This window comes from Portunus trituberculatus, chromosome 28, assembly GCF_017591435.1.
Source record: "Portunus trituberculatus isolate SZX2019 chromosome 28, ASM1759143v1, whole genome shotgun sequence".
In the NCBI taxonomy this organism is placed as follows: domain Eukaryota; kingdom Metazoa; phylum Arthropoda; class Malacostraca; order Decapoda; family Portunidae; genus Portunus; species Portunus trituberculatus.
The window spans coordinates 11,036,056-11,048,925 of NC_059282.1; the positions used below are offsets into that span (position 1 = coordinate 11,036,056).

Below are 12,870 nucleotides of genomic sequence, written 5' to 3' on the forward strand. Positions count from 1 at the left end.
AGAGGATGTTGAAGACTTTTCAAGAATCAGACGTGCCGCTGCCGCCGCCACTGGTCTGTGTGTGTGTGTGTGTGTGTGTGTGTGTGTGTGTGTGTGTGTGTGTGTTTCACTGATCTGCTGCAGTCTCTGACGAGACAGCCAGACGTTACCCTACGGAACGAGCTCAGAGCTCATTATTTCCGATCTTCGGATAGGCCTGAGACCAGGCACACACCACACACCGGGACAACAAGGTCACAACTCCTCGATTTACATCCCGTACCTACTCACTGCTAGGTGAACAGGGGCTACACGTGAAAGGAGACACACCCAAATATCTCCACCCGGCCGGGGAATCGAACCCCGGTCCTCTGGCTTGTGAAACCAGCGCTCTAACCACTGTGTGTGTGTGTGTGTGTGTGTGTGTGTGTGTGTGTGTGTGTGTGTGTGTGTGTGTGTGGTCATAAGCATTACTGAAGAACAATTATATTCCAACATCCCTTCCCTCATACACACACACACACACACACACACACACACACACACACACACACACACACACACACACACACACATACACAAATACACCATCTATTTCTCCTCGAACGCAACAGGTGAGGGTGAGGCCAAAGACGCGGTGGATGGCACGAGAATGTTGGATGACCTGACGCTGATCAAGGAGATACGGTACAATTGCAGCATCTACTTCACGTACTTCTGGATTCAGGAGGTAGAGAGAAACTTCGTGGAGGATTATGATGATTCTTATGTGGACCTCAAAGCAGTAGGCTCCAACTGCCCGAAAGGTATGGACTACTCCTACTTTTGTATTTTGTCGATAGAAAGCATTAATACTGCGTGAGTAACCAAGGGGTTCCTGTAAGCGTAGCAAGTTGTTTTTAGTAATTATTATCAATTTCATCGGTCACTGATTTTAACTTACCAAATCTAAAATATAACGAAACTATTTTTACATTACTACAAAAATAAATTAGTAGTATAACGAAGAGAAAAATATTGTCAATTTATATAATGATATCTATATACCTGTTTGGACAGATATGCCCTTTAGATAAACTACCATAAGTGTTTGGCCAAGTGTCACACGAGGATTTTTGGGGCGTACATATATACTGTAGATGTGCCTCTACCACAGTAGTCTAGTTTGTTTCATAACTGTACATTACCTGGGGATTCATCCATGATGCAGTGAAAAGGGTGCAGCACACAGTGTCCGGCAAGCACCCACCAGCTTTCAGTGTTCTGGTTAAACTGATAAACAGTAACTAGCCGAGCGTAAACAGAGGCACCCAGCGTTTGGAAGCTGAAAGGAGACTCATATGTCCTGCCTGGCGAACGCCCAGCTAAAACCATATATTCTAAGGACAAATTTGTGCTTTTCGTCTATAAATTCAAAGAAGTTATTACTGAACCGCTAGTTTGTCTATAGGAAATCACTCGATTCAGGAGAGAAACCGGTAATGTGGAGGAAGGTGAATGTAGTGCCAGTCTGATAAAACGTCCACATCAAATTCTAAACCTATATTTTCCCCATCCCATGCACAGATGATTACAAGGAAACCATAACGTTCAACCCGATCTGTAACCTGGAAATAGTGTGCGACAACTTCGGCTGCTTCGATTACTTCCTCCAAGGTATGTACTGCACATGACAGAGCGAAGAGTTAACACCACAGCGTGACAGACAGACAGTCACATACGCACCACTACTTAGAGCAACAGAAGCTAAATAGTTCAATGTCTGATGTATTTTTAGAAGTGTCAGGAAGTGGAGATTTCTTTTCCATTACTCACTCATTCACTCATTAAATTACTAAACTAAGTAACTAACTAATCAACCAAATAAATTAACAAAATGGGTCAATAGATAAATAGCCAAATTACTCATCATTAATAAAATCGTTAGCTAACAAATTCATCCATCCACTGACTAGCTGACTGACTGACTGAATAAAATTAATGTTTTACTAATCATTTAATCCATCGATTGTTCATGAACTAATTAATGTATTATCTAATATAACCTATAATTTCATCAACACACTCATTCGCCAAGCCCACATTCTTCGCCTTTCCTTCCACACTGTTCCTTTCCTCCCGCCAAGAGATAGGCTTTTACTAATGGGAACAGTAAATCAGTCATCTATAAGACACGAAGCTGAGGAATTTGTCTATTTACCCCTTATCAGATTACAAGGAGAAAGTGAATGATACCTACCGCTGCCCGTCCTGTGGCAAGGGCGAGTGTTGGATGAAGACTTGTGAGTATGACTTGGTGTTTTGTCTCTCTCTTTCTCTGAACTTATTCTATTCAATTTAATGTAATGTGATGTTATGTAATCTTTCCTACTTCAGAGTTATTCAATCTCGTCTTAACTTCTGCAATGTAGTGTTATTAAATTTTGTGTATATCAAGACCAATGTGTAGAGTGGATGGTAGGGAAACACAAGCTGATGCAAAGGAATGTACTATTTTCTTTTACGTTTCGGTTATACAACCATCTTCAGAAAGAATGACTTACAGACGTGTGGCATGGCAATGTATAAACATGGAGGCAGCTCATCCTGCAGGTGCGTGCGGCAAAATAGGCAGTCATTAGCGAAACCCAGTGCATCAGCTTTTTTCCTGCCACCCACCTTTTTCAAATTTGTATAATATTATCTAATTTTATGTATATTATGTAATGTAATAATATTAATCTAATCAAATCATACCTCATCTTTTTTATTAAATTTTACCTAATGCAATATAATATAATTTGTTTAATTTGTCTTTAACTAATCCTAACCAAATAATCTAATGTTATTATACTAATCTATCTAACTTTACCTAATCTTTCCTATTCTAATTCATGTAATGTCATGTAAACACATTAATCCAATCCACAATTAGCTGATACTATCGAATATACCGTCCTCTCACTACGCTGCACTGTACCGCCAGGGCTCGAGGACTACGAGAATGGCTTCCTGGACGCGTACCAAGTGAGTGGAATCTTCAGTGCGAGTCGGACAGCGGACTTCTCAGACATGCTGGGCGTCTACTCACCCTCCAAGGAAGACATCGGAAAGTACTCCCTGTCAGCCAAGGAATTCATTAAGTCCTGCAGCTACGACCGTCGCCCCTGCAACCACAAGTACTTAACGGAGGCACTCTCTCCTATTTTTTTCTTTAATGTTAACGTGAGCTAAAGGCAAAAGTCGCTACTATTCCGAAGCACTGTATACTTGTTTTATGTAAGACGGGAAAGATGGCTAAGGGCAACAAGAATTTTTAAAAAGGCTCATTAAGTTGCCAGTCCCCTTACAGGTCCGAAAGAGTTAGCTAGAAGGAAGGGATAAATGTCTTGAAACTTTTCTCTCTTAAATGAAGTGAAGTCATTGGTAGTTGGAAATACGGAAGCAGGCAGGGAGTTCCACTTTACCAGAAAAAGGTATGCATGATTGAGAGTACTGGTTAATTCTTGCATTACAGAGCTGAACAAAATAGTGATGAGAAGAAGGAAAAAGCCTTGTGCAGCGAGGGCGTAGGAGGAGGGGAGGCATGCAGTTAGTAAGATCAGATGAGCAGTTAGCATGAAAATAGGGGTAGAAAATGACAAGAAATACAACACTCCGGCGGTAAGAAAGGTTGAAGACAGTCAGTCAGAAAAGAGGAGTTGATAAGACGAAAAGCTTTTGATTTTATCCTATCTAATAAAACTGTGCAAGTGAAAGACTCCATACATGCGAAGAGTACTCTATACATAGGTGGATATACAGAGGTAGCAGTTTAGGAATGAGAAAAACTGGCGGAGACGCCTCAGAACACCTAACTTCATAGAAGCTGTTTTAGCAAGAGATGAATTTAGGTTATGAGTAAAGAACATACTGAAGATATTCAGTGTAGAAGAGGGGGACAGCTGAATGTCATTGAAGAAGAGGTGGTAATTGTCTGGTAGGTTGTGTCAAGTTGATAGATGGAGGAATTGAGTTTTTGAGGCATTGAACACTAATAAGTTTTCTCTGCCCCAATCAGAAATCTCAGAGATTAGAAATCAGCCGCTCTGTGGCGTCCCTGCATGATTTATTTACTCCCTGAAGGGTTGGTCGTCTCTGAAAAGACGTGGAAAAATGTAGTATGGTATCATCAGCGTAGGAGTCGATAGGGCAAAAAATTTGGTTAAGAAGATCATAAATGAATAATAGAAAGAGAGTGGATGACAGGATGAGTCCTGAGGAACATCACTATTAATAGATTTTAGGAAAACAGTGGCCTTCTATAACAGTAGCAACAAAACGGTCGGAGAGGAAACTTGAAATAAAGTTGAAGAAAGAAGGATGGAAACCATAGGAGGAAAGTTTTCAGATCAAAGTTTTGTACCAGACTCTATAAAAAACTTTTGTTATTTCTAACGCGACAGCAAAAATTTTACCGACATCTCAAAAAGAGGATGACCAATACTTAGTAAGGAACGCCAGAAAATCATCAGTAGAGCAGCCCTGACGGAAGCCATACTGGCGATCAGATAGAAGATTGTCAAGTGAAAGATGTTTAAGAATCTTCAAAAACTTTAGACGACCAAGACATTAAACCTAAACCTATGGGGCGGTAGTTTGAGGGATTAGAACGGTCACCCTTTTTAGGAACAGGCTGGATGTAGGCAAACTTCTAGCAAGAAGGAAAAGTAAAAGTCGATACCCAAAGTTGAAAGAGTCCAGTATTGTGCACATACACGCAACATCCAGCTTTGTAACGAAAATGAGGATAAAAAAGTGTAAAGGAATAGAAAAGGGGCTACTGTCAGTAACTTCAGACAGCTGTGTTTTAGTGAGAGAGAGAGAGAGATGAAGTTTAGTAAAGGAGAGGTGGTGTTCTACAGATTGAAAATTAGATTTAAGACCATGAATGTTGCAGAAGTTAATGAAGAAAAAGTTGACGGGGATGCCAAGACATTTACGGTTGATACCAAAAGATAAGTCAGACCATGGGGGATTTATGGTACCCTCCCCAGAACGAGATTCCGAGACTAGTGTCGGAGTCGCCATCTTTAAATTTTAAGTGAAGGGTGCGTGTAGCTTTGTGTGAAGCAGGAAAGTTGTTTTTAGAGGGCAGGGCGTGATTGCTTCTTTGAGTTGTGAGATAAAAGGGAAAGGTTCAGCGAATTCACAACTAGCTTTGATGATAAGTTCACAGCAACCCCCTGAACTGATCCAGTCCAGAACAGAACTAGTGTTATTGGACCTCGCTGGTAGTAAATGATCGTTTCGGTAGGTATCTACTATCTCCTCCTTTTCTGTCTCCTTATCTGTTTCACTGTCTGCACATACACTGTTCCTGCGGTCACAAGTACGTGTCGCTATTTGTATCGTTTTGTATCTCTCTCTTTCAGTGCGGAGAGTTAAAGATGAACTAAAAGAAAAATAATCGTTGGTATCTTGAAACACTTTATTTTTTTCCCTCACTGAACCTGCCCACACGCTACCCTGGTCATCAGAAGTACATGTCGCTTCCTGTATTGCATTTATCCATCTTTCAGAAGGCAAATTATCGTATGCAAAAGGGGAAACTAATTGTCACTTTCAATCACTATTTTTACCTCCAGTCTCCTGCAGTCACAAATGCGTATCGCTATTTTAATCCTTTTTAGTAGTAGGAGAGTCAGAGCAAAAAGGAAAGCATTATTAGCATCCCCTAAAATACATTACTCCTCTCCAGTCTGTCTTGTTTTACCAGCTCCCTCCTCGCGTTCCCCAGGCAATTCTTCTCGTGGACAAGTGATCAGTTCGGCCAGTGCTACACCTTCAACTCTGCCCTCCGCAAGATTACTCACAATGGCAAGACCTTCTTGGCCCGGGTAAAGGCCACCACATCCACGGGGCCTATGGTGAGTGGCTAGGTTAAGGAGAGTAATGGCAAGTTGCAGTAGTGGTAGCTAGTGATCCTTGTGGAAGTATAATGAGCTGAAGGGAATCTGAAGGCACTGAGTGGTTTATTTTAAGGCGATTTGAATTATTTTTTGGTTTTGTTATTGGTAGATTTTTTCTCTCTCATCAATATACAGTTCACGTGATCTTTGCGTTAATGAAATCCATTCCTCCCTTGGATGAGAATAAATTAACATTAATCTAGAATAAGAGGTGGTGGTGGCGGGGTCGGGCAAACGTCCACGTGTAGGTTTACATCCCACCGCGTATAGCCTGGATACTTTGCCATTTGTCGAGTGGTTTAATGTTACCTACATGTCACCATGATTCCCAGGTTCTAGGTGGGTACACCAAAGATGCCCTTGGATGGTGATATGGGCCCAAATATGGGCACCACTATAAATAAAATTCCCTGCGCCACTAATGGGTGGAAGCTGAACAGCGCTTCCAATACTCTTCAAGTTGCCTACAGGCGCTATAGGCCAGGACATTAAAAAAAAAAAAATTCTCTCTCTCTCTCTCTCTCTATGACGTATCCATCTATTTATCCGTTTACCTATCTATCTATCTATATATGCCTATTCATGTCTCTATGTATCTATATCTGTCTATCCGTCAGTTTATCTATCTTTCTATGTGTCTATCTATCTACCTAACTATTTACCTCTCTCCCTCTCTCTAGAACGGGCTCCGACTCTCCTTGAACATCAACGAAGACGAGTACCTGTCGCTTCTCTCTCCCGACACCGGCGTGAGAGTTATCGTGCACAGTCCCCACCAGCTGCCATTCCCAGAGGAGGAGGGCTTTAACGTGTCCCCCGGCGTCAGTGTCTCCGTCAGCATGTCCAGGGTGAGTCGGTGTGTCACGTGAGGCCAAGACTTGAGGTGACGATAAGGGATTGCGTTGTAAGCGACCTGTTTTTTTTTTTTTTTTTTTTTCTTTGGGGGTGAGGCGGGAGCGTGTCGTGTCTTTAAACGTTAATGTTGGTGGTTTTTAGACGCGATATGATGAATGATGATATTCTCTCTCTCTCTCTCTCTTACAGAAAATCATCCAGAGAGTGGGTTACCCTCATGGAAAGTGCAGGAGTGAAACTGGTTCTTCAGTATACAAGGAATACACAAGTCTCGTGAGTAACACTATTATTATTATCCTTACTATTATTATTATTATTATTATCATTATTAACAGTAGTAGTAATGGTAGTGGTGGTGGTGGTGGTGGTGGTGGTGGTGGCAGCGGTGGTAGGCCTAGTCCTAGCGGTGGTGATGGTGGTGGCAATACTAGTACTACAATATTCATTCGTATCATCTACTATCAGTAAAACGTGGGGAATAAATGAGAAGTGAGTGAGTGTGGTTGAGTTAACTGAGTGAGTGAGTGAGCTGGTCAATACAAGTCCCATCACTCCTCTCTCCCTCCCATCACTCCTCTCTTCCTCCAACATTCCTCTCTTCCTCCAACACTCCTCTCTCCCTCCCATCACTCCTCTCTTCCTCCTAAAGGCGGTTCATACGAGCCAATTTACGACTGAAATTGCAAGTCGGTAGAATTTTCGACTGAATATCGGTGCCTAGCGACTGGAGAAACCAGTAGCAAAACAAGACCATGTTGGTTTTGTTCAGTCGATTTGCGACTTTATTTACATTGTGACGTCACTGAGTAAGCTTTGAAAATATGGTGTCGATGTAGAGGTGGTAGAGTTGGTGAGAGAAAAAGAACACATCTGGGACCCTAGAAATTCATTATACAGTAAGAAAAAGCTTTGCCCAAATAGTCGTTCGACGAAATAGCTGCCACTCTCCAAGAACTGTTTCCCTCAATGCAGGGTGTTGTTGGAGGTGAGGACTGAAGACTTGTCAGGATTTTATTTGATCGCAATTGTGCATAGTGTTCTTAAGATTAGTGTGTGGTAGACACTCCTTTCTTTCCTTCACTTAGCCAGGGACGTATCCACAGGCATTTTCTTTTCTGTTGACTCTTCCGGTACGCCGAAAGAACAGCAACCATCGCTTCAGCATCGCCACTGGAGGAAGACATCTTAGCGGGTTGCTGTTTGTTTACACTCACTGCCCACCAACGCGCCAACTAGTCGATACTTTCCAGTCGCTATGTGTGACGTTTTCCGATACTTCTAGCAACTTGCAATTTCAGTCGTAAATTAGCACGTGTGAACCCGCTTTAATACACTCTCTCATTAACTGCTGTTTCCCGGGGCAGAGGTGCAAGAAGGTGTGCCTGGAGGAAGAGTACTGGCGGGAGTGTGACTGCTACGTAGGGAAGAGCCCCGTGTACCATCAAGACAAGCAACATGTTCTCCGGCCTGAGATCGCCTGCTCTCCATTCAACATGAGGCATAGTGAGTAACGGTGGGGGGAGGGGGGAGGCAAATACTGGTCAAGAGATTTCGATGAAAATTGTGAATAACAGCTAAGATATTAAATGAAAAAAAAAAAAAGACTCAAGACACAAATATGATTATGACAGACAAAATTCCGATAAATCAATAAATCAGTACTAAGATATATATATATATATATATATATATATATATATATATATATATATATATATATATATATATTTATATAATTAAAACTGATCTATTGTAGGAAAATATACAAAAATAAACAAATAAACAAAATTTCAAATAAATAAATACGTAACTCAATACCAAACTACGAACACCACAAGATAACACAACCAGGAAACAATCATTCCTGTCACTGTGTGTGTGTGTGATTCATATTCCTTTATAATCACAAGTCGTGTCCGGTGGTGTGTTACTGTCATGAGAGTGGATGTTATGTGTTGAGGTTTTGTGTAAGTTGAGTGTGACGTGGAGCCCAAGAGAGTGAGGTGACCTGGCTGTGTGTGTCCCGCAGAGCTGTGCATGGAGATGGTGCAGTACGCGTACCTTAAGGGCAAACTCCAGTGTAACTGCCCGCCTGCCTGCAAGTGAGTAAACAAGAACACACGTGAGTAAACAAAAATGACATACCAATGCGTAAATAATATCTTACGTGAATATAACGGTGAACCAATAAGGAAACTGGACCAACATGCCACGCAGTTAAGAAGTTATCAGTTAAGGAAACACATTTAAGTTATTATTGATGACGTTTGTAGCAATTATACTGATCTGTGTGTGTGTCATCCTGTAGAGAGACGGTGTTCAATCCACAAGTGACGGTCAGCAAGGGAAACCAGAAATTTTTCACCATTCTACAGAACTTGAAGAAAACAGTGGTGGACGATAGTCTTTGTAACAAGTAAGTCTCCCCTCCCACAACCTCACCCCTCTCTCTCTCTCTCTCTGAAAAAGTTCTTCCTTTATCAACATTAATTTTAAGTCATATATAGTTCTCAGACATCACAGCAAATACGATGTGGTCCTCCACGTGGTCGTTGCTGCTCCTTTCCCTGTTCTCTCCCTCCACAGTTACGGCAACAACAGTGATCCTGTCCGCCTGCACTTCTACATGAACTCCCTCGCCTATGAGAAGATCGAGGAGAGTCCCGCCTTCACGGTAAATTCTTACATACTGCTTCTAAAGAATCTAAGGGCATGAGACATCCCTGAACGACACCTTTGGCACTCACTATCTCAAGTCTTGGTTTTGCAATAATAAATGGCTGAGATGCATGTCTAAACATCATCGCCTTCATCCACTACAAGGTCATCTTATTTTAAACACTTTCTTTGTGGTCCTGAATTCCAAGTGGACTATAATGTAGTTTATCCTTAAAGCGGCAACTTTACTATTCAACACCGACCATGTAGATTTTGCATTATCAATAGAATGGTACCTCGTGATAACGGACATTTCAAGGGTAGAGGGGGTGTCTGTTACTACGAATTGTCCGTTACTGAGAACGGCTTGCTTGCGAGACCATTAAACCCGCCCATCACCCCTTTCCCTGGCTATAGCTCTTTAATTGTGAGATGCTATGCAGATCACCAGATGGCAGGTGTGGTGGTAGGTGGGGGGGGAGGAGAGCAGAAAGTACTGAGGTGGATTGCACAGAGATTTAAACTAGGTCAATATTAGGTGCAATTATATGCATGCATCTCTACCGAATATTGTTGAGATAATAAAGAATCTCTCTCTCTCTCTCTTTGTTTCAGTGGAACACTCTGGTGTGTAATGTGGGCGGCAACCTGGGCCTTTTCCTGGGCATGTCCATCGTGACCCTGGTGGAACTGCTGGAGTTCCTCATCGACCTGCTGTTTGGCTGCTGCAACTGCAGGAGGAATGACACCATGCATCGTGGTGGTGGTGGTGGTGGTGGCAACTCCCCGGTGATAGGTCAGGATGGCTTCTATTGATGCCTCCCTTCTCACCCTCAGCCTTAATACTTTACTGCCCTACTGCCCCCACTAGGTACTTCTCAGGCAGTTATCTTGATATATTTGCCCATCCGCCACTGTCACTGTACAGTTACATCTTCCGTACCACCTCATTCTAACCGTTTTTATGCTGCCCTCGGGTCCAGTTCATGTCTTTTCCCCTCAGAGTCTCCATCTCCCCCTTAACCCACATCTCCCTTTCCCACATTCCCACTAGTGACTAGGAAGTAAGTGGAATTGGGTTTTAAACACCAAAGGCTCCCTTCACATGACCCTTATTCTCACACAGTTTAGAAATCAACAAAGATCAATGGAATCCTTCACTCATTGAACTTTATTGATTTCTACATTGCACAGAAAAAAAAAAAAAAAAAAAAAAATTTGCAAAGAAAGCTTTATGCACATTGCGGCACTTTGATTGCTGCTACGCATATACACTTCATATTCTCATCTTATACTCCCTGTGGTATTGCATAAAACTTGCCTACCACTCTCCCTCACTAAACTATTATACTCAAAATTTTTTTTAATACATACTTTGTGTATTTGCTATGATTTTGAAACCCATAAAAGGGATTCATAGTACATTTTTGAATTGCACATTAATGCAATATGACTTGAACTCTTAACATTTTCTTTCCATCCCCACCAGAAGCACGGCCAGCACCTCCGCCTCCCCATCAGCCCCAGGACAGTCAGTGGTGGGAGAGAGAGAGTTACTACTCCCCAAGACGTGTTGCTTCTGCTGCCTTTAACAGAATCTTCATGGGTAAATAAATTGAATGACAATCACCTCATTTTAACACAAACCCTCATACTGACAATGTGATTTATCAAACTATAGGCAGTAGAGTAGTACATTGCATTGTACAAAGAATAAAGGCACACAAACACAATAAAGGAGTCCATTCACCACATATAATCCGGAGATTAGTTAAAAAGCACAGATTATTTATCATCAGTGAGAAACATCATGGAAAAAAGGCAATCATTATATGTTCCGAAAACTGCTAATTTTGAAGTAGTACAATTTCTCCAGATAATGGATTGAGTGCTGCTCATTCCTTTTCCAAGATGGAGGTGTTGATTCAAATAGATTCAATCTTGATACTTGTACCAAATAAGCCACATCATAAGAAATAACTGTAGCTTCAATTAGAGATGCAAAACAACATTTGGGCATAATAGTGAGCATAAAATTAAGTAATTACCTTGATAGTAAAGCAGTTCTGACCTAATTTAGATTTACTGCATTAAAAACACAAATTAGATACTGTTGAAAAGTAAAGCCAATACCTGGACTGTGCACTCCATGACCCCAAGCACTAAGGCAGTGGTTCTTAACCTGGGGTACCTGTACCCCCAAGGGGTACGAAACCTTAAACCTAGGGGTACGAGACATGGCAGCCAGTGCAATGGTACCGTATATTTATCATGAGAAAGCAGAACATATTTTCCTAATTTTTCTCTTACTATAATTGTCTCAATTTTTTAAGCTAGTGCTGTAAACACTATCACTAATCTTTTTCATATGTTTGTATAGTATTTATATTGGAGGGGGTACGAAAAATTTTTCTGAGATATTAAGGGGTACGGGCAATGAAAAAGGTTAAGGACTACTGCACTAAGGTGACCAGTTTACAGAAATACAGTGTATGGACAAGAACAGAGATTGATAGTGTGGCCACCCTCCAAGACAGTCTCAAAGAATGGACATTGAAAGTAGACTGGATCAACATTGGGACTGGGAATTATATAGTTACGTTTTCATTAGCATGGACAATCAAAGAATCCCTCCATTCCCTGAAGCACGTTACTCCACTTGACATACTGACGTACACTTGAGTTTTTGGTTAAGGCATTGTTTGAGACTCACAACACCCAATGCACTGGCTGAAGTCACACTAGTGTACACTTTTGGTCGAGTGTGTACTGATTCCACTATCCTGTGCCTTCACCCCCTGTGATCCTTGTGTGCCATGAATACAAAATAGAATACAAAATTGTTTCATTGTCCTCCCTACTCTGAAAATCGTCATGAACATAATAATGCTGCAACAAAGAAAAAAAAAAACCTTAGTCATAATGTAAATGACATATGACAGGATGAAAGAAAAAAAAAAAAAAAAAAAAAAAAAAAAAAAAGTGGCATTGATAAAAAATAGTTTAGTGTAAAATATGCACAACTCGGATCATGGAATAGGTAAAGGTCTTGTAACATATGAGCTGAAATGGAATAAAAAAATGTAAGAACCTACTGAATTACAGGTGTGATGCATTTAGGTTTTGTGGTGAAGCTTATGACAGTGAGGGATGACCTAATGTTGCCTGTGTACTTTGTGTTTACAGCATCACAGCTATAATGTGGAGTAATTGAATGAAACAGAGAACAGGAATTCATAAGAGGGTATTCTTTCTTACACAATAATAAACTCACTCAATTCAAGTTCTGCAGCAACGGAGTGGAGTCTTGCAAGTCTCTCTCTCCCTGATTCCTCCAACCTTTCATAACTTAATATTACCATCAAGAAACAATGCAGAAAAATGTAGAAAAGAAATAAATTGGTTAACAACTGTTGTTATGATTTGGAAAGTTCCTGTCTAAAAGAAA

At 41.1% G+C, this 12,870-nt stretch overlaps 1 protein-coding gene across 2 annotated transcripts in view; it reads left to right on the forward strand.

The window, feature by feature from the left end:
* LOC123510308 (acid-sensing ion channel 2-like) overlaps positions 1-12,262 on the forward strand; it is a 12,276-nt gene extending 14 nt beyond the window's left edge. The window contains exons 1-14 of one of the 2 annotated variants that reach the window (XR_006676473.1): positions 1-53; positions 594-785; positions 1,546-1,635; positions 2,190-2,261; positions 2,945-3,137; positions 5,738-5,867; positions 6,590-6,757; positions 6,954-7,037; positions 8,129-8,267; positions 8,794-8,866; positions 9,073-9,180; positions 9,351-9,438; positions 10,038-10,293; positions 10,912-11,039. The exon at positions 1-53 is cut by the window's left edge and continues 14 nt beyond it. Coding sequence is in view for 1 of the 2 variants with exons in the window: in XM_045265312.1 (XP_045121247.1) it covers positions 632-785; positions 1,546-1,635; positions 2,190-2,261; positions 2,945-3,137; positions 5,738-5,867; positions 6,590-6,757; positions 6,954-7,037; positions 8,129-8,267; positions 8,794-8,866; positions 9,073-9,180; positions 9,351-9,438; positions 10,038-10,218; positions 10,912-11,036 (1,605 nt within the window). In the remaining variant the exon portion in view is untranslated. Of the gene's footprint in view, positions 54-593; positions 786-1,545; positions 1,636-2,189; positions 2,262-2,944; positions 3,138-5,737; positions 5,868-6,589; positions 6,758-6,953; positions 7,038-8,128; positions 8,268-8,793; positions 8,867-9,072; positions 9,181-9,350; positions 9,439-10,037; positions 10,294-10,911 lie in introns of both variants that reach the window. The other variant, XM_045265312.1, reaches the window with a different exon arrangement.
* Positions 12,263-12,870: the final 608 nt, after the last annotated feature.